Below are 21,803 nucleotides of genomic sequence, written 5' to 3'. Positions count from 1 at the left end.
ATGTGGAAATATCCATCCTGTAAGTCTAAACTGGTCATAAAGTTCGATTCTCTTAACAGTTGGATAATATCTTGTAACAAAACCATCTTGAAGTTTTGTTGCTTGAGAAAATCATCGAGCTGGCACATGCCTAAGATTGGTCTACATTCCCCTGATGTTTTCCTCATTAATTGACACAAATATCTAACTGTGAATTTTGTTGGGAATTGTTGGGAATTGGGGACAATTTCTATTGCTTGCTTAATTATCAATGAGAAAATGTCTTCTTGTAATCTGTGAAGATGCAGACGTTGCATTCTGGTTGGAGAGGTTCCTGGAGGTTTTTATAAGGTATGACCCGTCTTTACTAAATAGAGGACTGAACTGTCCATTGTGATCTCTCGCTAACATTTTCTACAGCAGGACATTATGGCACAAAGTTGACACTAGGGGGATTGGAGTAACCATTTAACCGGTACCCGTAGTTCATCAGTATCTTTTCTAGAGTCCTGGGATCTTGTATGGATGGTGTTTGGTCCTCTTGGAGTGGTTCTGGAATATGCCACTGTTGATTGCCTATATTGAGGCTTCTACTGGTGATATGGTTGGAGCTGAACATAATATGGCTGGCATCTGTATTGTTGATATCCACCTGTGTAGGATGGTTGTCCTCTCCCTATACAAGGTTGAAGAGGCTGCTCCCGGCATTGTTGCAGGACTGTCAGCAAGCTTGCTGTTTCAGTATCAGTTTTATATCCTGCAATGCCTTGTCGTTCATGCTTTCCAAAAATATCCACTAATTTACTCTGCACCCCTGGTGTGAATGATGTAGCTGTCCTGGTCTTCTTAAAATGGCAGCCCCAGCAAGTTGCTTGAATCTTGTAGCGTACACATTCAGAGAGGTGTAGATAAAGCTGCTGATGTCTATGCCATTTCCATTAGAATGGAGATAGCTTAATTCCTTTTTGTCTTCAGATAGATGACCTAACAGTGGAGCCAGGTCTGATCACATTATCTTGTAGAATAGTCAGTTAACCTGCTGTTCTGATAGTGATTACTGACACTGCAGACACTCATTTGACAAAGTTACCCAAGAGTCTACCTCTCTGGAGGTGATGTACAGGGGTTAGACAGGTTTCATGATCTTCTCTGTGCCGCTCGCATATCAAGAGTCTGCGTTTGGATGTCTTATCAGTCAAGCTCCGGTAGTTTCTAATAATATATCCATATATATTCAGTGAAAAAAAACAAAGGTTACAGGGACGTTATAGTTCTGAATTTAAACGCACAAACCATTGAAATTCAGCTGTTATAGTTGGATTTACTTTAAGGAACTATAACTCGTCCTAAGGTAAGTATAAGTAGCTCTCCCGCCATGCACAGTTTTCTCATCAATAATATTTTTGCAAATGTTGCAGGGATAATATTAATGATGCCATAGAAGGTGAATGATGTAATATGTGGGCGCGAGTTAGTTATTTGAAATAACTCAATAACAGCTGAATTTCTATGGTTTTGGGTGTGCAAGTTTTTTTGTTTTTGTTTAAACACAGCGGGGATTTGGCCAACTCCCCGCAAGCAACCATCCTCATGCTGCGTACAGTGGGGAGGTTGGATGCAGGGCCTGGCCATAGGCCCTGTGCCCATACCCATGTGCTGCCAAACCCATGTCATGCACGGCCTTCGCATGTAAGTTCGGAACCTAACTATAACATTCCTGTAACCTTTTGTTTTTCAGTGAATTTCTATGGTCTTTTTAAAGCAGCAGAGGGTTGGCTGCAGGGCCAGGCATTGTGGCCAACCTCGCAAGACTAACCCCCCTGCAACCATCTAGCGCCATGCTGCGTTTTTTTGAGTGAAAAAAAATAAAATTATATATAGATATATATATATATATATATATAGAAAATGTCACTTACCCAGTGTACATCTGTTCGTGGCATGAGATGCTGCAGATTCACATGCTGTGCATTATCCTGCCATCTAGTGTTCGGCTCTGAGTGTTACAATTTGTTTTTCTTCGAAGAAGTCTTTTCGAGTCACGAGACCGAGGGACTCCTCCCTTTCGGCTCCATTGCGCATGGGCGTTGACTCCATCTTAGAATGCTTTCCCCGCAGAGGGTGAGGTAGGAGTAGTGAATATAGTAATTGTGCCCATGCAATGGAGTAAGCATGTATGTACATAATGTGTCTTAAACAGTATTTATTTACAAATTTACAAGTTTTAGAGTTTTTATGCAACTTATAACGGCTACAGGCTCCCGGGGAGGTGGGAGGGCGCATGTGAATCTGCTGCGTCTCATGCCACGAAGAGATGTACACTGGGTAAGTGACATTTTCCGTTCGATGGCATGTGAAGCTGCAGATACACATGCTGTGCATAGACTAGTAAGCAGTAATCTCCCCAAAAAGCGGTGGCTTAGCCTGTAGGAGTTGAAGTTGTTTGAAATAATGTTCATAATACAGCCTGTCCTACTGTAGCTTGTTGTGTTGTGAACACATCTACACAGTAATGTTTTGTGAAAGTATGAGGCGTAGACTATGTGGCTGCCTTACAGATTTCTGCCATAGGTATATTCCCTAGAAAAGCCATTGTGGCGCCTTTTTTCCTAGCGGAGTGCGCCTTTGGTGTAATAGGTAGATCTCTTTTTGCTTTGATATAGCAGGTTTGAATACATTTCACTATCCATCTGGCAATACCTTGTTTGGATATTGGATTTCCTGCATGAGGTTTTTGGAAGGCTACAAACAATTGTTTTGTTTTGCGAAACTGTTTTGTTCTATCAATGTAATACATTAGTGCTCTTTTAATGTCTAACGTATGTAAGGCTCTTTCGGCTACCGAGTCTGTTTGTGGAAAAAAGACTGGGAGTTCCACTGTTTGGTTTAGGTGGAATGGTGATATGACTTTTGGTAAGAATTTGGGATTTGTCCGGAGAACTACTTTATGTTGAAGTATTTGTATAAAGGGTTCTTATATAGTGAATGCTTGAATTTCACTTACTCTTCTAAGAGATGTGATAGCTATTAGGAAGGCTACTTTCCAAGTTAAATATTGCATGTCACAAGAGTGCATGGGTTCGAATGGTGGTCCCAAGAGCTGTGTTAACACAATATTGAGATTTTACGAAGGGACTGGTGGTGTTCTCGGGGGTATGATTCTTTTTAATCCCTCCATAAATGCTTTGATGACGGGGATTCTAAAAAGTTATGTGGAATGTGTAATCTGCAGATAGGCAGATATTGCTGTGAGATGTATTTTAATAGAAGAGAATGCTAGTTTAGATTTTTCTAAGTGTAATAAGTAGCTTACAATGTTCTTTGCAGGTAATTTAGTGGTTGAATTTGATTATTATGGCAGTAATAAACAAATCTTTTCCATTTGTTTGCATAACAATGTCTTGTAGTAGGTTTTCTAGCCTGTTTAATGACCTCCATACATTCTTGTATAAGGTCTAAATGTCCAAATTCTAAGACTTCAGGAGCCAGATTGCTAGATTGAGCGATGCTGGATTCTGGTGTCTGATCTGTTGTTTGTGATGTGTTAACAGATCTGATCTGTTTGGTAGTTTGATATGAGGTGCTACTGACAGTTCCAGCAGTGTTGTGTACCACGGTTGGCGAGCCCAGGTTGGTGCTACGAGTATTAGTTTGAGTGTGATTTGACTCAATTTGTTTACCAGATAAGGAAGGAGTGGGAGAGGGGGAAAAGCGTAAGCAAATATCCCTGACCAAATCCATGAATTGCCCAATGCCAAATGTTTTGTGCTAAGAGACACAGTTGTGAGGAGTGTGTCCCTCCCTGTTTGTTGAGGTAATACATTGTCGTCATGTTGTCTGTTTGTGGGCTATCAGTGGTTGAAATGCCTTCAATGCTAGAAACACTGCCAACAGTTCTAAGTGATTTATGTGCAGTTGTTTCTGTTGAATGTTCCATTGTCCCTGTATACTGTGCTGGTTGAGGTGTGCTCCCCACCCTATCATGGAAGCATCTGTTGTGATCACGTATTGTGGCACTGGGTCTTAGAATGGCCGCCCTTGGTTTAAATTTATAGGGTTCCACCATAGAAGCGAGAGGTGTGTTTGGCGGTCTATCAACACAAGATCTTGGAGTTGACCCCGTACCTGTGTCCATTGTGTTGTTAGGCACTGTTGTAAGGGCTGCATGTGTAGTCTTGCATTTGGGACGATGGCTATGCATGAAGACATCATGCCTAGAAGTTTCATTACAAACCTCACTTGGTAGTGTTGGTTTGGCTGTAAGTTTAATATTGTATTGCGGAACGCCTGTACCCTTTGTGGACTTGGAGTGGCAATCGCCTTTTGTGTATTGAGTGTTGCTCCCAAGTATTGTTGTATTTGGGATGGTTGTATATGTGATTTTTGGTAATTTATAGAGAACCCTAGTTTGTGTAGAGTCTCTATCAGGTATTGTGTGTGTAGAAGACAGTGTTGCTGAGTGCTGGTTTTTATTAACCAATCGTCCAAGTAAGGGAATACGTGCATGTGCTGCCTCCTGATGTGAGCGGCTACTACTGCAAGGCATTTTGTGAATACCCTTGGGGCTGTTGTTATCCCGAATGGTAACACCTTGAATTGGTAATGTACGCCTTTGATTACAAACCTTAAGTATTTCCTGTGGGAAGGATGGATGGCTATGTGAAAATATGCATCCTTGAGATCTAATGTTGACATGTAGTCTTGTTTTTTGAGCAAGGGAATCACGTCTTGAAGTGTTACCATGTGAAAGTGATCTGATTTGATGTAAAGATTCAGTGTTCTGAGGTCTAATATGGGTCTCAGTGTTTTGTATTTCTTTGGAATTAGGAAATACAGGGAGTAGACCCCTGTTCCTTTTTGATGATTGGGTACTAGTTCTATTGCTTGTTTTTGTAACAATGTTTGGACTTCTAGTTGTAACAGGTCTAAGGGGGTCATTCTGACCATGGCGGTCCATGACCGCCATGGCGGAGTGCGGCGGAAGCACCGCCAACAGGCTGGCGGTGCTTCCTTGACGATTCTGACCGCGGCGGTAAAGCCGCGGTCGGAAAAGGGGAGCCGGCGGTTTCCCGCCAGTTTCCCGCTGGCCCAGGGAACCCGCCATGGCGGCGCTGCTTGCAGCACCTCCATGGGGATTCCAACCCCCTTACCGCCAGCCTGTTTCTGGCGGTGTCCACCGTCGGAACCAGGATGGCGGGAACGGGTGCCATGGGGCCCCTGGGGGCCCCTGCACTGCCCATGCCACTGGCATGGGCAGTGTAGGGGCCCCCTAACAGGGCCCCACTAAGATTTTCACGGTCTGCTTAGCAGGCAGTGAAAATCGCGACGGGTGCCAATGCACCCGTCGCACCCCTTCAACTCCGCCGGCTCCATTCCGAGCCGGCTTCATTGTTGAAGCGGCTTTCCCGCCGGGCAGGCCGGCGGTCTTCTGGCGGTCGCCCGCCGGCCCAGCGGGAAAGCCGGAATGACCGCCGCGGTCTTTTGACCGCGGTGCGGTCTTTCGGCGGGAACCGCTTGGCGGGCGACGACTGCCGACCGCCGCGGTCAGAATGACCGCCTAAGTGTTGTCAGGACATATTGTGTGCTCTTGGGGGCACATCTGGTGGCAATTGTAGGAATTCTATGCAATAACCATGTTGGATAATGGCTAGGACCCATGCGTCCATAGTTATGTTTTCCCAGTTGTGGTAGTATGCGGTAAGTCTCCCCCCCCCCCCCCCCCCCCCCCCCCACTGGTGTTGAGTGGTGGGGGTTTGTGACATTGAAGTCACTGTTTGGTTTGAGGGGTTTTTGGGCTCTGGAATTTCCCTCTTGCCTTTGGGAATTGTCCACCCCTGTATGTTCCTCAAAACCCTCCTCTTTGATACTGGCCCTGATATGTGGGTCTGACTTGTGAGGTGGAAGGCTCTGTGGTTTGGGAACGAAGCCCCCCTCTAAAGTGCGGCTTTCTAAAAGTGCCTCTGCTCTGTGGGGAGTAGAGGGCGCCCAAGGCTTTGGCCGTGTCTGTGTCCTTTTTTAGTTTTTCTATTGCCGTATCCACCTCGGGCCCAAACAATGGTTCTTGGTTGAACAGCATATTTAGCACAGCTTGCTGGATTTCTGGTTTAAAACCCGAGCTCCGTAACCATGCGTGTCTACGAATGGTTACCGCAGTGTTCACTGTCCTTGGTGCTGTGTCTGCCGAGTCCATTGCAGACCTTATTTGGTTGTTTCAAATCGTTTGTCCTTCCTCAACAACCTGTTGGGCACGTTTTTGGTACTCCTTGGGCAAGTGCTGAATGATATGTTGCATCTCGTCCCAATGTGCCCTGTCGTAGCGAGCCAGTAGAGCCTGAGAATTGGCAATCCGCCATTGATTGGCTGCTTGTGCTGCCACCCTCTTGCCTGCTGCATCGAATTTCCGACTTTCCTTGTCGGGTGGTGGTGAGTCTCCTGAGGATTGGGAGTTTGCCCTCTTTCGGGCTGCTCCCACTACCACCGAATCTGGAGTTACTTGCTGTGTTATAAACAGAGGGTCCGTTGGGGGAGGTTTATATTTCTTCTCCTCCCTAGGAGTGATGGCTCTGCCTTTTACTGGGTCCTGGAACACCTGTTTGGTGTATTTTAACATGCCTGGTAGCATTAGCAAACTTTGGTAAGCGCTGTGAGTGGTTGCCAAGGTGTTAAACAAAAAGTCGTCTTCTATGGGCTCCGCATGCATGGCTACGTTATGGAAAGTAGCTGCCCTTGAAACCACCTGCATATATGCAGTGCTGTCCTCTGGTGGTGACGGCCTTGCCGGGTAGCAATCAGGACTATTGTCTGAGACCAGTGCATCATATAAGTCCCATGCATCCGGGTCATCTTGTGTCATCCCCGTGTGTGTCGGCGACTGCATTGGGGGTGTTGCTACCGGGGACAGGTGTGGTGAATGCAATGGTGAAGGCTGTGGCGAAAACCCTGGTGGTGTCTTGTCTTTTGCCACCTTTGCCCTTGGCTGCATTTCCTCCTCCTGGAATGCTAGCTTTCGCTTCATTTTTATTGGAGGAAGAGTTTGGATTTTCCCGTGTCCTTCTGTATATGCAGCCTCCTCTGGGTATGGACTGGCTCTCCCATGCCCAGTTCTTGCTCAAATCTGTGCCCTTGCAGTTGGCTGGAAAGGCCGTGCTCTTCTGTATAGGAGCCTGTTTTCGGCTCCGAGGCTGCATGTTTCGACACCGAAGGTTTCGGTACAGTCTTTTTCGGCTCTGAGGAATCCTTCTTGACTGTGGGGGTCTAGAACTCTCGGTGCCGAGATGGTTCGGAGCCGGTATCTCGACCGGAGTCGGATGTCTTCGGCTGCTGGGAGGCCTTTTTCGGTGCCGATGTTTGGTCACCGTGTTTTCAGGTTAAGCCATGGCCTGTTGGCGGTGGCTTCCCCTTGGCCTTCATTATTTTCGAGTGAGTCTTTGCCGGGGCTGATTTACTCACAGTTTGTTGCTGCGTTTTCGGCTGCTCGCTTTTGGACTCGTCCGAGTTCGAATCTCGAATGGAGAATCTCTCCTCTTCCTCGACGTCGATCTGTTCGGCCGGTGTCAACGCCATCTGGAGTCTTCTAGCTCTTCGATCGCGTAGGGTCTTCTTCGATCGAAATGCCCGACAGGCCTCGCAAGTATCCTCCCTGTGTTCCGGAGATAGACACAGATTACAGACCAAGTGTTGGTCTGTATAAGGATACTTTGCGTGGCAATTCGGGCAGAAACGGAAGGGGGTCCGGTCCATGAGGGTTGAAGATGGACGCGGTCGGGTCGACCAGGCCCCGCTGAAGAATGGAAGCCCCGAAGGGCCGCCGGAGCGCTTCTTTCTTCGGTGTCGATGTGCTAACACTAAACCGGTACCGAGCGCGAACAATACCGTCAAATTTTCCGATAACTAGCTAACTTTCCCGAATCGAAATACGGAGCGAAGAGGAACACGTCCGAACCCGATGGCGGAAAGAAAACAATCTAAGATGGAGTCGGTGCCCATGCGCAATGGAGCCGAAAGGGAGGAGTCCCTCGGTCTCGTGACTAGATAAGACTTCTTTGAAGAAAAACAACTTGTAACACTCTGAGCCCAACACTAGACGGCAGGATAATGCACAGCATGTGTATCTGCAGCTACACATGCCATCAAACATATATATTCTTTTTTTTCTCCATCAAAAGAGAGAATCACTGCTGAAACTGTGGCTGGGTTTTGCATAACTTTGAGCTCTTTGTTCCATACATGACCGATGACTAGCAGGGACCTTACTTATTTCTGTAGTGTATCCTTGAAATCAAAGATAGCAGTCAACCTCTTTGCTTAGTAGAGGCTGGTCAAAACATTTAGAAGCCTTTTCGATGACAGCATGGAAAACTGCTATGTCATCTGGTGGTGAGTCTACATGTGTATGCAGTGAGATATTCCTCAAAAGGGCTACTTAGTCCATTGTGGAGTTCTCAGAGATAAATGCCCTCCATCTTGGTCATCATCTGCAAAAAAAAAAGAAGTTTGCGGAGGCAATAGAGGTACATCAACTTTTTGAGGTGTTTGTATAGTAGACAGAGCAACAGGGCAACAGGTTCCATTTGCTGTGCCTGAGGAGGTTTCATTTGAGATATTCTTTGTGGCATTTGATGACCTGGCGATACTCATGCTTGTGCTTTTTCAGGAAAACATCTATTGTATTCTAACATCATCATCCTGAGGTCTTGTGTTAAAGCTATTAGTATTTGTACTGTATCTGGGTCATGATATTGTCATAATATGGTTTGTATTCTTGATCAGACTGCCAACGTGGAGGTTGTGATTTTACTTTCAAGAAATTATGTGTTTCAACCTGTGGTGTGTGGCAATAGGATATTCTTGGTCATCATCATACTCCTGACATATCATCTTTAATTGATCAGGGCTATATGTAGGTCCCAATCGGCATTCATCTTTACACCAGTCTGAGTTCAGAAGCCTCGCAGGTGGTTCCACTGAAATTTTCATACGGGAAGCATGTTGCAGCAGGATCTTTGATGGCGCATCTGATTCAGATATATATGTTATTTGTGCAGAAAGTTCCACTGGTGGGAGAAGTCTTATCCGCGGTGAAGTCGTAGATGGATTACCCATCTAAGGAGATGTAGTTATTAGATGTCTCAAAGTCATCAATGAGTATTTCATCAATGGTGATGCCATCAACACTTGATGTCTCAGTGTGTTTGTCAATGGATGTGTCATCAACGGTGCCATTATTGGTCTTGCCAACAATATTTCTATTTTCGACAGAGTCTTGGTCTTCTTACTTATCATTGACATAGTCGTCACAGTTTTTGTACAGATTTCTCTACTGAAGCGCCGTAGATGATTTTTCCTTTGTCTACAGTGTCACTAACGTGTGCACTTTTGTTGACGATAAAAGTTTCACTGTGGGTGAGAGGGAGGAAGATAGCAAAAAAGTTATGTCCTGAGCCTCTGGAAAAGGGGCTCTTGATTTCTATGGATATGATGTTTCAAATTGAATCACTGCCTTTTTCAATGTATTAAGTATCTCAGGACACCTACTTCGATGTTTATATTTTTAGTCGCCTTTTTTTGAAGTAGATGGGTCTTCTTCACTTGTACTTGTTTCATGGACAGGTTTTTCTTTAGATTGAGACCTCTTATGGGTCTTTTTAGATTTATCTGAATCTTAATCTGAGGCAGTGGATCCTTTCGATTTTGGCAGCGTAACTAACAGGCTTGTTTTTGATCTTTTAAAGTTTTAGATGAGAATTTTCTGCATATCTTAAAGTTTTTTGGCTTGTGGGAGGGATGAAGACAGAAAATATAATCTTTACGAGGACCATTAAAATATACCCTCTTTTCCAAAGAGTCACAAGATCTAAAAAGGCTCTTTTTGGTAGATCAAAATTTCGGAAGTATTTTTGGATGTAGGGAGCTTTGAAATCCTCTATGAAGCTTGTCTCACAAGTCTTAAGGTATTCTGAAAAGTAACTTATCTGAGGAGATGTGAGCAGAGCTCAAGGGGGCTCCCTTCACATTCAACATGCAGTAGAAATCTGAAGGATGGTGGCCCCTCAGGATGTGGTCTTCAGTCCTTTTGTTTCTATTGTCTATAGTTTTCTTATGTGACTAGGTTACAAAACAGCTGTGTTGACATCTTATGGGCTTTGTAGAACAAGTTACTTACCTTCGGTAACGCCTTATCTGGAAGAGGCACAGACTAGCAGCAGATTTCTCATCTTAGAATTCTCCCCCAGGCAACAGACTGGATCCAAAAACTTTTCTTCAGCAGTACCTCTACGCATCGGTAGAGGGTGTTGTGTGACTCCGTAGCGACTTCGTCCCGGATATGACGTCGACCGAGTCCATATAGTTCCTCTCCTGATGCGCTAGAACCCACACAACAATGTGAAGCCAAATAGAAACTAGTAATGGAGCAGTGTATACACCAAAGAGGTAGATCGAATTATGACGTTACAACCACTAAAATAAAAAAACATAGCAAAAGAATGTCCCAAAGTGAGACTGAAACCAGATAACAGTTTGCAAAACATGGAGTGGGTCGTTAAGGAATCCGCAGCTAGACTGTGTCTCTACCAGATAAGGCATTACCAAAGGTAAGTAACTTGTTCATCTGATAGAGACAACTAGCCGCAGATTCCTTATCTTAGAAGTAGATACCAAAGCAATATCAACCCAGAAGGGAGTGCTGTGAACACATCCCACCCAAGTCTCACAATAAACAACTGTTCAACTAAGGAGTAGTAGACCAGCTATGAGATAGACAAGAGTGAGACGAAGCATGTAGCTCACTCAAAAAGAGTGGATGACCCACATATCAGAAGAAGATATGAGAAGTCATGGGTTTTTAAAGAGATGACCACGAAAATGAATCTGGTGGTAGAGAACCACGACAGATAAGAACATGAAGTGCTCCCAGGAAATAGCCAAATGAATGAGGCACAAAGCGTCCAAATAGAGACTGCAAGAGACAGGCACGTAACGCCTATCAAGGGAAAAACCCCAAAGGGTAATTAAGAAAGGGATCATATAGAACCAGATGTCAGAAGACCCAAAGGGTTTACCAATGATATGTTACTAATGTGTAAAGTTGGAGGACTGGAAAAACCAGCCGGGTGAGCCTATACAGAGGGATAGACATGTAAGAACATGGATGTGTTCAAACAGAAATTGTCCGGAGACATGCATAGGACCAGGACAACACAGATGTCATAACCTAAGCAACAGAGCACCATAGGAGGGATGTAATCTGAGCCCTCGATTTGCAGGTGGCATAACATCAAAAGCGCAAGAAAGAACATTGAGCTGTGCTCCTGGTCTAAGAGAAGAACAAGGGTTGCGCAACAGCGACAACACAGGAGTAAAAGAAAGAGGGGAAAGATCGAACACCCCTCAAGAAAACCAAAGTTGAAAAGTAAGGCCAGTGCACCAGCACCAAAGGAAGTAGAGGGTGGTAGAACTGACAGAGGAACCAATAGAAACTGTGCGGTACAGGCAAACAGAAACACAAGTTAGAGAGACACACTTTGAGGAGATGCCAATTACAAAAAGGGCATGAGCAACAAACAGAAGAAATCAGTTGATGAAAGAACGGAAGCAAAAGCAGTAAATCTCAAAGGAAGAACCAGAGCGGAAAAAGTGATCCAAGAGAGGATCAAAAATGCATACTTTGAAAAGGAGTATATAAACATCGATGTCCAGGAAGGAATCTAGACATCAGACCTTAGAAACCTGTAAGGTTAAAGCGGAATACCTGATCCAGTGAAACAGACTGAACACAAAAATAACATGTGAGGAAAAAGAGGAAAATCCTCACACCCCTCAACCAGCAATGAAGAAGCAATGCTAGGGGTAGAAGCCTGCAGAATAAGTGTCTGCATTAGGCGACAAAAGATGACCAAGAAGATATACACAGAAGGGGACATAAACCACCCATTGAGACGGGAACCGGAAGACAGGAACCCATATGCAAGTGAATGAAGCCCAACTTACCAGAGAAGGGCAGGTGGAGACCAGAACAGGCACAAAACCTGTTATAAAAAAAAGAATAGGTTTGAACAACGTCCTATAGGTGTGCTATACACATCCCCCATGCAAGGAATGGCGCTAACGGAAAGATCCACTGCATGAACCAATGGAGATATACAATTATAGCCCTGTGCACAGTGGACTGATGATCAGTAAACATGTCCACCGAATAGATGGATCATGCCTGAAAGAAAAAGGGGGCATACTCAAAAGGAAAATGTGATAAATAAAAAATAGTTACATGCTGAAAAACAGAACAAGAAAGGGACTACCTTTATGACCACCCTAAAAGGTCAGAAGGAGACTGAAAGGAGGCGCCTAAAGGGGCAACAGATGGTCCCCCTGACCTGGAGGAAAGACAACCAGAAAAGAAGATCTGGAGTATAACTAGCAACCAACTGTCCAATGGAAGTACCATGGAAAATAGGCAGAAAAAACCTCTCCCATAATACCAATGGAAAAGGAACCATGCAAAATCAACAGTAGCCATCCTAGTGACATTAGGAACCAAACTGCTCCGATAGGAGCATCAAGGAAGTTCCAATTAGGGGACAATAGGCAGGAAAGAGTTTCTAAAAGCTTACAACAGTTGCTCCAAAGAGCTGGGGCTGAACACACATCTCCACAGAGAACAGAAAGATTGTAGGCGACCCGCCTATAAGCAGAATACAACAGAAAACACGCCATGGAGCGGAATGAGACTCAGACCTGGCCCAAATAACAACAAAAAAATGACCACCATAGGTTGAATAACAGTGAATAATTAACATAAAGGGCAGTGGTGGTATTGAAACCACTGAACAAGAGTGGCCTGCGCCACCAGAGGCATGTAAGCGTGCCACTAAGCAACTGCTCCATGATGGCTTAGAACATGACAATAACAAATGAACTTGCAAGGAGCTGGAATTTCACACTGGTTGTCAACTGACAACAGGAACACACACCAGAATGATAGATCAAAAAAGTGTAATTGTGGAAATAAGTGCAACTGCTAAAGGTGATGCACGTTTACAGACACACCTAGAAGAGGATCTTCGCATCTCAATGTGAGGGTGTGAGGCCATGACCACTATGCCACGGTACATTTTTCTTAATTACAAGAAATTAATTCTTGAGTAGGAAGAGGACATGACATTAAATCCCACCATGAGCATCTCTGAAGCGGCATAAAGCTGAATGGGCATGCAGGCTAATAAGAGACTTGCCATCAAAAGGCATATCAAGCAACAAACCTGTACAGTTTCAGAGAAATTAGAAGAACGTAGCTAAGCCCTTCACCGTAACACTGCTGAGGAAACCATAATTCATCCAACAGAATCTATGGTATTCATACCACATCAACTCTAAGCTTGGCAGCCTGCTGACCATATGGTACAAAGGATGTGAGAGCAGTTCTAGGCTTGTCAGGCAGAGAAGGCAAAATACACTCCACTGAGTCCCACAGAATGTGGGAGAAGCAAGCAAGGACACAAGACTTATTAGTGGAACTCAAAGCCAAACTAGATGAGGTGAAAATACACCTACCGGAAGTGCCTAGCTGCCTGGCTTCTTGCGCCAGTGGAACAGGAGGAATCTGCGTAAGACTGTGTGTAGCCAACCCAGGTCTGCACCACCAAACTGAGTAGTTGGGTGCCAGAGAAGGCATGATAGATCCTTCGGGGTGGCCTGTTTCTGTGGGAGATAAAACGCTTCACTGGGAGACCAGAAACTGGCTGGGTCCAAACTCCCAACAGGATATCATAAAGAGCCTCACAATAAGGCAGGACCGGCGCTACACAAGACTGGTCAGGATGAACTACATCAAGCAACGGATCAGCGGATAATTGCACAGTAGGCAGCTGTAAATGCAACACATCCGAAACCAGTTCTAGAATATCTGCAAGAGCAGAACTAGCCTCAGTAGCCACACCAGGGGATGATAGGAGGCTGGATACCGACGAGGAATCAAGACCACCGCACTGGCTAAATCTAGCAAACAATGGTGCTGAGCTGAGAATGTCCAGGCCCCTCTGATGGTAGAACAATAGAGTGAGACTCAGCTAACGCCAATGAACGGACATCCAACTCCAATGGCGCCACTCCTGACGTCGGTGTCCTCGAGTGGCAGAGACCTTAACCTAGGAGGGGGCATCGTCTGACTCCAGAGAAACAACAATAGGGGTGCCAAGTGACATTGCATGCGCCACCACTGCCGAAGACAGCGTCGGAAGTGAGGAACCAAGCGCAGTCAATGGGAGCTGTGGAAGGCTGTGCATCGGCGCTGATCTGACTCCGGAGTTGAAGTCGGGGGCCCAACAGTCCATGAGGACGAAGCTGCTGGTGAGGATCCCGTCAGGGCACCTGCCACCTACTTAAGGTCCGAAGGTGCTCCAGAGGGAGGAGGAGACCCCAAAACAGCATGCAAGGGTGTATAATAGTCCTGCATCTGAGCCAGAGTCGCCCCGGTGCAAGGATAAGGTTGAAGGGATGGAGTCGACTCCTGAGCAGACTCGTCCTCAGAAGATCTGGGGGGGGGGGGTCGCGTGGGTGGGTGGGGGGTGAAGCCGGAGGAGGACACTACTTCGACCGTGGACAACGCTTACCTTGAGACGTCACCAGAACCGGAGACGTCGAGGGAGCCGTACGCGGTCGACTCCAGCAGGTCTCTAGGATGGGTAGTGGAAGAGGAAGGACTACGATGCCTCAGACAGTCCTGCAAAGCCTGCGACTCCTGCTCCGTCAGGAGCTTCATCTGCCGCTCTTGCAACGCCTTAGGCCTCAGCTGTTGAAAGGCGTTGCGCAGTCGTCCGTGTCATGGTGGAGGCCTAGGCACCAAATGCAAACAGAGTGGGAGTCCGTGACCGACTTCTGTCGAGCACAGGACCCACAAGGATTAAAGCTAGTAGGCACATACATTGTTCCAAGACGAAAAAAAAACGTCAAAAGGGAAGGCCAAAATTGGCCAGAGAAAACTGCTCCGGACCTGAATTGCTGCGTGGAAAGGAAGAAACTGATGTCAGAGTGTCTGGGGAGGGTCTATATGGACCCCGTCAACGTCATATCCGGAGATGATGATCCTACGGAGTCACACAACACCCTCTACCCACGCACAGAGGTACTGCTGAAGAAAAGTTTTCTGGATCCAGTCTGACGCCTGGGGGAATTCTAAGATAAGGAATCTGCAGCTAGTTGTCTCTATCAGATTAACATGTTACTAGTATTATAATGAGGCACTGGGGCTTCCAGCCTAAAAATGAAGCTGATTCAGCATGTGAATCTATGAAAGATTAACACTGGCCAGGTAATGAATTCTATATAGCCTGCGGCCTTTTCCACCACAGTGATCTTAGGCTCAATAGATCACATCCAAAACACAGACATAACTAGACATTGAATGGGCATTGGATGTGGATCAATAAAAGCGCGATAGGCTTGCTTGCCCTATGATACATCATGAGTGAAGTCGCAAGACAGTGAGGCAGCGGTAAATCCATGCAAGAAAATGGTGATTCCACGTCACTCCTGTCGGACATCCACAGCACCATACAAATTAATTAATTTCATCCCTGACAGCAAGGAAAGACAGCAAGAAAATTCCTTTAGGAGCGGTATTCGAAAGAAAGCATGTAGAATTTGGGAGAATGTTAGGAGCAATAACATTCTTACATGTGGCATGACTCCATCAATACTGCAGGAATTTCTGTGCTTCTTGATTTTTATCAGGTCTACAGTATAAGAAAGAGAAATTTAAATAAATGCAACTAAACTTTAAAAAAATGATTGAACAGATGGTAAAAAGTGGAAATCTCGATCTTTTTTCTTGCCAATGTTGCTAAATTGTATGACAATATGTTTCATTAATGAATTTGGAGGTTAATCTGTCCCAGTCTCAATTCATTAAGCTTTTGGTGCAATACTGTCAATACAAGCAGGATCTTGTCTTGAAAACAGTGCCCTCTAGAACGTAAACAGCACTGGTCAGTCAAAATTCACTGCACCAAAAAAATTAAAGGCACATTGAACAAATACGGTGGCTAACTTACTTGCAAACCAAAGAACAAATCAAGCAAGCTACTTCATTCAACCATTATATAGATTAAATGTTAATCTCCAGTTTGTAATTCACAATGTTAATTAATTAAATAGCAGGGTTCTCCTTCCCTTTCTATTTTCTACCTGGGTAAACAACTGGTCAGCCCTAGGCTCAATGTGTCACACAGTCGTTTGAACACATGTATGAGCAGAATTCCATATTTATTCTTATCTCTTTAATCCAAAAAATATTACTGAAGCCAAAATGCAACCAGATTTACATTTCACATGCGATATGTATATGCCGATGCATGCATTTTACTTCTCCAGAACTAATGGGAAGAAAATTTGTAATGTAATGTTATGCACTTTTTTCTTAGAGAGACTTGCATTTTAAATGTGCTAGGTTCAATTAAGGAGTAAGCGACTACAATGTGCCAATGTATGCACTGTTTCAAACAAATATTACAAAACAGCATGTGCATGGTACACATATCACATTTCCTGGACCGAATGTCATGGAAGAATGTAATACTAGGTGCCGTTATCTGTACTAGTTACTGCTGCTTGCAGAGCTCATTCCACTAACCTCCCTAAAATCAGCTCCATATGGAAGATCCAACTTCTGGATGAAAGAACAAGAAAGTGAAAGGCTATTCAAGGATCGACCTGTCCATAAGATCGACTGTGTTGGAATTTTTTTGCTGACCTGTCCTTCATTGCATCCTCACTTTTCTGACATCCCTTATTTCACCTTTACAAGATGCCATTGACCCAGAACAACCCCCACCTCAAGTATCTAACTACCCTTTCATCACTACTTTTTGAACACCAATTACAAAAATACTGCCCATATGCCTTCAGACTTGCTTTAACGAATAATGTATCAATTACTATCCCCACATTACCTCACCTCAGATCCCACATTACCTCACCTCAGATCTTAGCCTCAGTTATTTCTTTGTGGGTGATCCCAGCTGGATAAACCTTAAAACACATCAAAAAGCCTCCTGGCAATGATGACATTTTTATCACCATAATCAAATCTCAACTAGGACTTTTATTCCCAATAAACCCTCATCACAAAATTCCAGATCTCAGTTTCATCATCATTATTCTCTTCCACTTGTCCTGTATCAAATATTTTAAAAAAAGAAACAGTTTTGGAAATTCCCGTACAACACACCAAGACCCTTCCTGAAATCTTTCTCTGACTTCATTGCCTCTGAAGTTCTCTCAGTCAGAAAGAGCGTTTCTTTGGTTGATTTTAACTTTGGCTGGTCTCTGCCAACCTGCATTCTATTCCAGTTTTTTGGGATACCCATCCAACAGCTTAGCTTATTCTTAAGGATTTCTCTGTCTCCTAGGTTATCATAAATGAAAACCATGAACTTCAAATGCCTCAAGAGAATCACAAGTTAAGCCTCCTCTCTGTGACATTCATTCATCCTGGAAACCATAATTATCCAATCCCCTAAACTATTTTCATATTGCATAGGGCTTGAAATACAATTGGAGATTTGCACCGCCGCATGGGTACACATATACAAGAATTTTTTATTCACAACATTCCCAGAAAAAACATTGGAACTGTACACAGCACAAGTTTGAAGGTGTACCTCTGGAAAAGGAGGTGAAAGTGAGCCGCTTGTAAAAATGCACATTCTTGGCATGGCCAGGCAGAAGCGACCCACTGTGGCTCTGCTTAATACCCCATTGGTACGACAGTTATCTGATGCCATCCGCTGTATGAATGGAGTTATTGGGAGATTGGAAAGCCAGCAGACTGTAGAGAGACCCTCTCCGAAGCTCCCGGGGCCCTGCAACATGCCATCAGCCAAGGTAGAGCGCGGAGACCGGGAGGCCTCGAAACAACATTGCGGGCGTGAGAGGGCTGAACTGATCAGGGGCAAACGAGACCGGGAAGCAGGCCCGTGATGTCAGGGGCACGACCCGTGCGTTACTACCGCGGGACAGGAGGGCACTACACTAAAGGTTGGGCGAATGGAGGACGTGCTGGCTGCGTGCTCCTCTCAACACCATAGATGCCCAGAAGGGGAGTAGCAGAGCAGCGTGCCATCTCTCAGATTAAGGACTAACAAAGGGTGCCAGGCAAAAAGCCAAAAGGTACATGTTTGGCCATATTTGGACTGGAGGCCCTGATGCCACTGTGATCAAGCATTGTGTATGACACGAGCAATAAGGAGGGCACACTTTGGGTTGCCTGACCTTGACATAGCGCCCATGTCCTGAACAGGTTGGGCCAATTGAGAGACCACGCAGGGCTAACCGAGGAACCAACTCAGCGGCCGCTCATTGGCAGGTGTAAAGCTAAGGTGTGATGGAGGGTGCGGACTGGAGATGTGCCACGGCAAAGACAGCAAACTGACCGCCCAAGAGACCAGGCAGAAGGAGGACGGCCTGGAGGTCTGTTCCCTAGGGAACCTTATGGTTGAGGATTGCTAGGCACTGCTGTTGGGCCATAGCAGAGCCCTGAGCACAGCGGTGTATAGTCACCTACAGCGGCCCCCTTAAGGAACTTTCCAAAACAATTGAAATTTAAATAGCAGGGCTTGGAGACGTAAGGCATTGGGGGGAAACTTCACTCTCTCGGCATCGAACTGCCTGGTTGAGCTGTGACGGCTGCTTTACATCCTACAGCTCGGACGACTGACCAGCCTATATGTCACGTAAGAAGAACCAGCCTAATAGGGTGTTGAGCTATTTTGTCCCTGCGGAGACCAGACCAGATGGCGCTGCTCACTTACTGGGAGAACCCATGGTGCTAACGAAGGAGGACAGACTTACCTCTTTACATGAATTCAAAGTCGAATTACGGGAAGAACTCAAGGCAGACATTAAAGCTTCCATTAAGACTTTTAAGGATGAGGTCAACTCCTGCGTGGTCACCCTTCAGTCGGATATACTCAGTGGGTACACGTACATTAGACCTTGAGATGAAATTTCAAGATCTGGAACGCCGGTTCCTTCCAGTGGACTGAGAACTAAACCATCTTCATTCCCAACTACAATCCATGTTCCTTGTGTGAAGAAGTGGAGAACCGCTCCTGTGGGGACAAAATAGAGGCGCAGGGCTTGGAGGAGTGCAGTGAGGGCCCTGATCGAGGCATTAGTAGTTGGGCTCTTCTTGGAGGTCCTCAGCAATGACCATCCAGAGGTGAACTGGAGCGGGTGCACAGAGTTGGCCAGCAGTCACCTGATGATGAGAAAAGGCCTAGAGAAGTCCTAGCCAAGGTCAGTTCCTTTAACATCAAGGAACTGATACTCCAAAAGCCCGGAAACAGAACTCTGAGTTTTAAAGGAGCAGCCTGCCCCTTATATCAAAATGCCTCCCTGGTTACCCATGGCTTGCAGATGCCAGTTCCATCTAATCACAGATACCCTCCGGTCCAAATACATTAAGTATAGACATACTTTTCCTTTTGGTATTGCCTTCGAGCTTGACAACAAACTACATCACTGTGTTGACCTTGACGACAGCTTCATTGTTGGGAATCATTGGAAAATAATCGTCGGACAATGCAAGAAGGGGGGGTGCGGGGGGGCATCCCGAGGGAGCTCTGGAGATGGCTGCACTGCCATTACATTGCACCAGCAGAAAAAGGGAAGGAAATTCAACAAGAGATGAGGGCCCCTCTTATATGACTCTTAGCAAAGGACAGTTAGGCTGCCACTGCCGACGTTCCTGACACGGAGTCCCCCCCCATCTCCCCTGATCTCATTTTGGACTCTGATGTAGACTTTAATGAATCCTCAATCTGTGAAATGTGACCTCGAGGGTACTGGCATTGGCTGGTGACACCAATCTTTCTTCTTAATCAGCCCTATGGCTATCACAAGTGAATACTTGCTGCAACCTGCAGGGTATCTCGGCTGGTACCTATGCACTGCCTGATCCGGTGAAAGGTAGCTGTTACGGACAACAACAGAAGACATCAAATTATTAGTATAGTTTTTAATTTTAGTATTGTTCATTGTTATTGTTGATCTTTGCATGGATAAAGAAGAAACATTTTGCTATGGGACAGTTGGAGGAAGAGAGGCGGGGAGAGCGAAACAGGGAGAGTAGACTTGTCTTCTATATTTTCCTATGAACACTCAGTGGGGATGCCCTGTGAATATTTGTTATAACCTCCCAGTATGGCCCTCAACACCTTAATGTGGAATGTAAGGGAACTCAATTAGCCTAACAAATGCACTCAGCTATGGAACCATATTAAGACACCACAATTTCAACATCATAGTCCTCAAAGAAACACATCTTAAGCGAGGGGATGATCAGCAATTATGCCTCAGGCACTACCCGCTTATTTATCGATCCTCTGCTTCTACTAAACATAATGGGATGGTTTCGTTTTTTCACTCCTCTGTCCCCTTCCAAATTCAGCGTAGCAAGACTGACAGGGAGGGAAGGCTTTTAATGGTTAAAGGTCTCCTTAGAGGGAAGCTGGGCACTATAGAAACACTCTATGCCCCCAACTCTGGCCAATCCACCTTCCTACGGTCTGTCCTGTCAAAATTGGGAGGCTTTGCGGACGGCGATAAACTCTTATTGGGGACTTTAATGTCATCTGGAACCCTGCATTGGATACCACTCATTTCCATAGGTCTCCACACACCATAAAATCCACGTTGCACCAACTAGGCCTCCTGGATGTCTGGCGTACTCTCAAACACGCCACGAGGGACTACACCTTTTTCACCCAATACCCATAGATTTTACTCCAGGATAGACCATGTATTTATCAATCAACATCGCCACCAAGCTAAAAAATTAGCGACCATCCATTCCACTCTTCTCTCTGACCACGCCCACTACAAGTTAGTTTGATTGGCCTGCACAGAACCCCAAGTTCCGTAGATGTTATTTCCTTTGTGCTCAATGACCCCAAGACACCTACACCACGACCTAAGATGCATTTAAGGTGGTTATAAGGGGCAAATGTATCTCACTAATGTCCACATTATACAGCTAAAAAAACTAAGAACAGCAGACAACAGAGGGGGACTTACTCTTAACAGAGAAAGCTCACAAAATCACACCTTCTTTGAATTTGCAAAGAAAAGTTGTCTTATTAAAGGGCAAACGTCATGCAATATACGTCAATAGGGCTGAACAGAAACTCTTGCACCTGAAGCCAACTACTTACGAAAAAGGCAATAAGATAGGCCCTCTACTAGCAAGGCAAATACGGTTGAAGCAGGAAAAAAGAATATGTTGGACAAATAAGGGACGAGACGGGGATGATACCCAGGCACTCTCATCTCTCTGTTTTTATTGCTTTGGCCATTACCCTTTCCTGACCATTAAAGTTTGATGTCCTGTTCGGGATTTGAGCCAATTTTAATTCTTTCTCTCTCTCCTACTCTTTGAAGTGCCTCTAGGTGGGCATTGACCTTTCTACGTTGGCTTCATCACGGCACAGTATTACTGAGAAAAGATCTCCGGCAAAGAGCCCCCTTCCAAGGGTGCCCGTCAGACACTGCAGCGCCGGTCTGACGAGGAGCTTGCCCAATGATGAAGCATGGCATCCAATTGGATGTGTGAGGGCACTTGCCTCTAGCATAAGGGCTGCCCTGTGTTCTTATTTTTCTTTCTGGAATAGTGTATTTTGTATTTGTTTTAAGATTAGGGCCAGGCACTACATTCAAGGGATACACTTTGGCTCTGATGAGCATAAGATCTCCCTATTTGTGGACGACGTCCTGCTTGCCCTCACCTCTCCCCACACCTCGCCTCCTGCCCTTCAAAATGAACTCAAGGAATA

The 21,803-nt window shown here is 45.3% G+C and overlaps 1 protein-coding gene across 2 annotated transcripts in view; it reads right to left on the bottom strand.

Moving 5' to 3' along the window:
- Positions 1 to 21,803, bottom strand: part of TMEM106A (transmembrane protein 106A) — a 327,382-nt gene that overhangs the window by 21,037 nt on the left and 284,542 nt on the right. Inside the window, exon 7 of one of the 2 annotated variants that reach the window (XM_069237771.1) lies at positions 15,649 to 15,707. The exons of the other annotated variant lie outside the window; for it this stretch is intronic. Coding sequence (XP_069093872.1) covers positions 15,665 to 15,707 — 43 coding nt within the window. The 3' untranslated portion in view covers positions 15,649 to 15,664. Of the gene's footprint in view, positions 1 to 15,648; positions 15,708 to 21,803 lie in introns of those variants that run through there. 2 annotated transcript variants of the gene reach the window in all.

Source organism: Pleurodeles waltl, chromosome 6 (assembly GCF_031143425.1).
Source record: "Pleurodeles waltl isolate 20211129_DDA chromosome 6, aPleWal1.hap1.20221129, whole genome shotgun sequence".
In the NCBI taxonomy this organism is placed as follows: domain Eukaryota; kingdom Metazoa; phylum Chordata; class Amphibia; order Caudata; family Salamandridae; genus Pleurodeles; species Pleurodeles waltl.
This window is presented reverse-complemented; position numbering and strand designations above follow the sequence as displayed.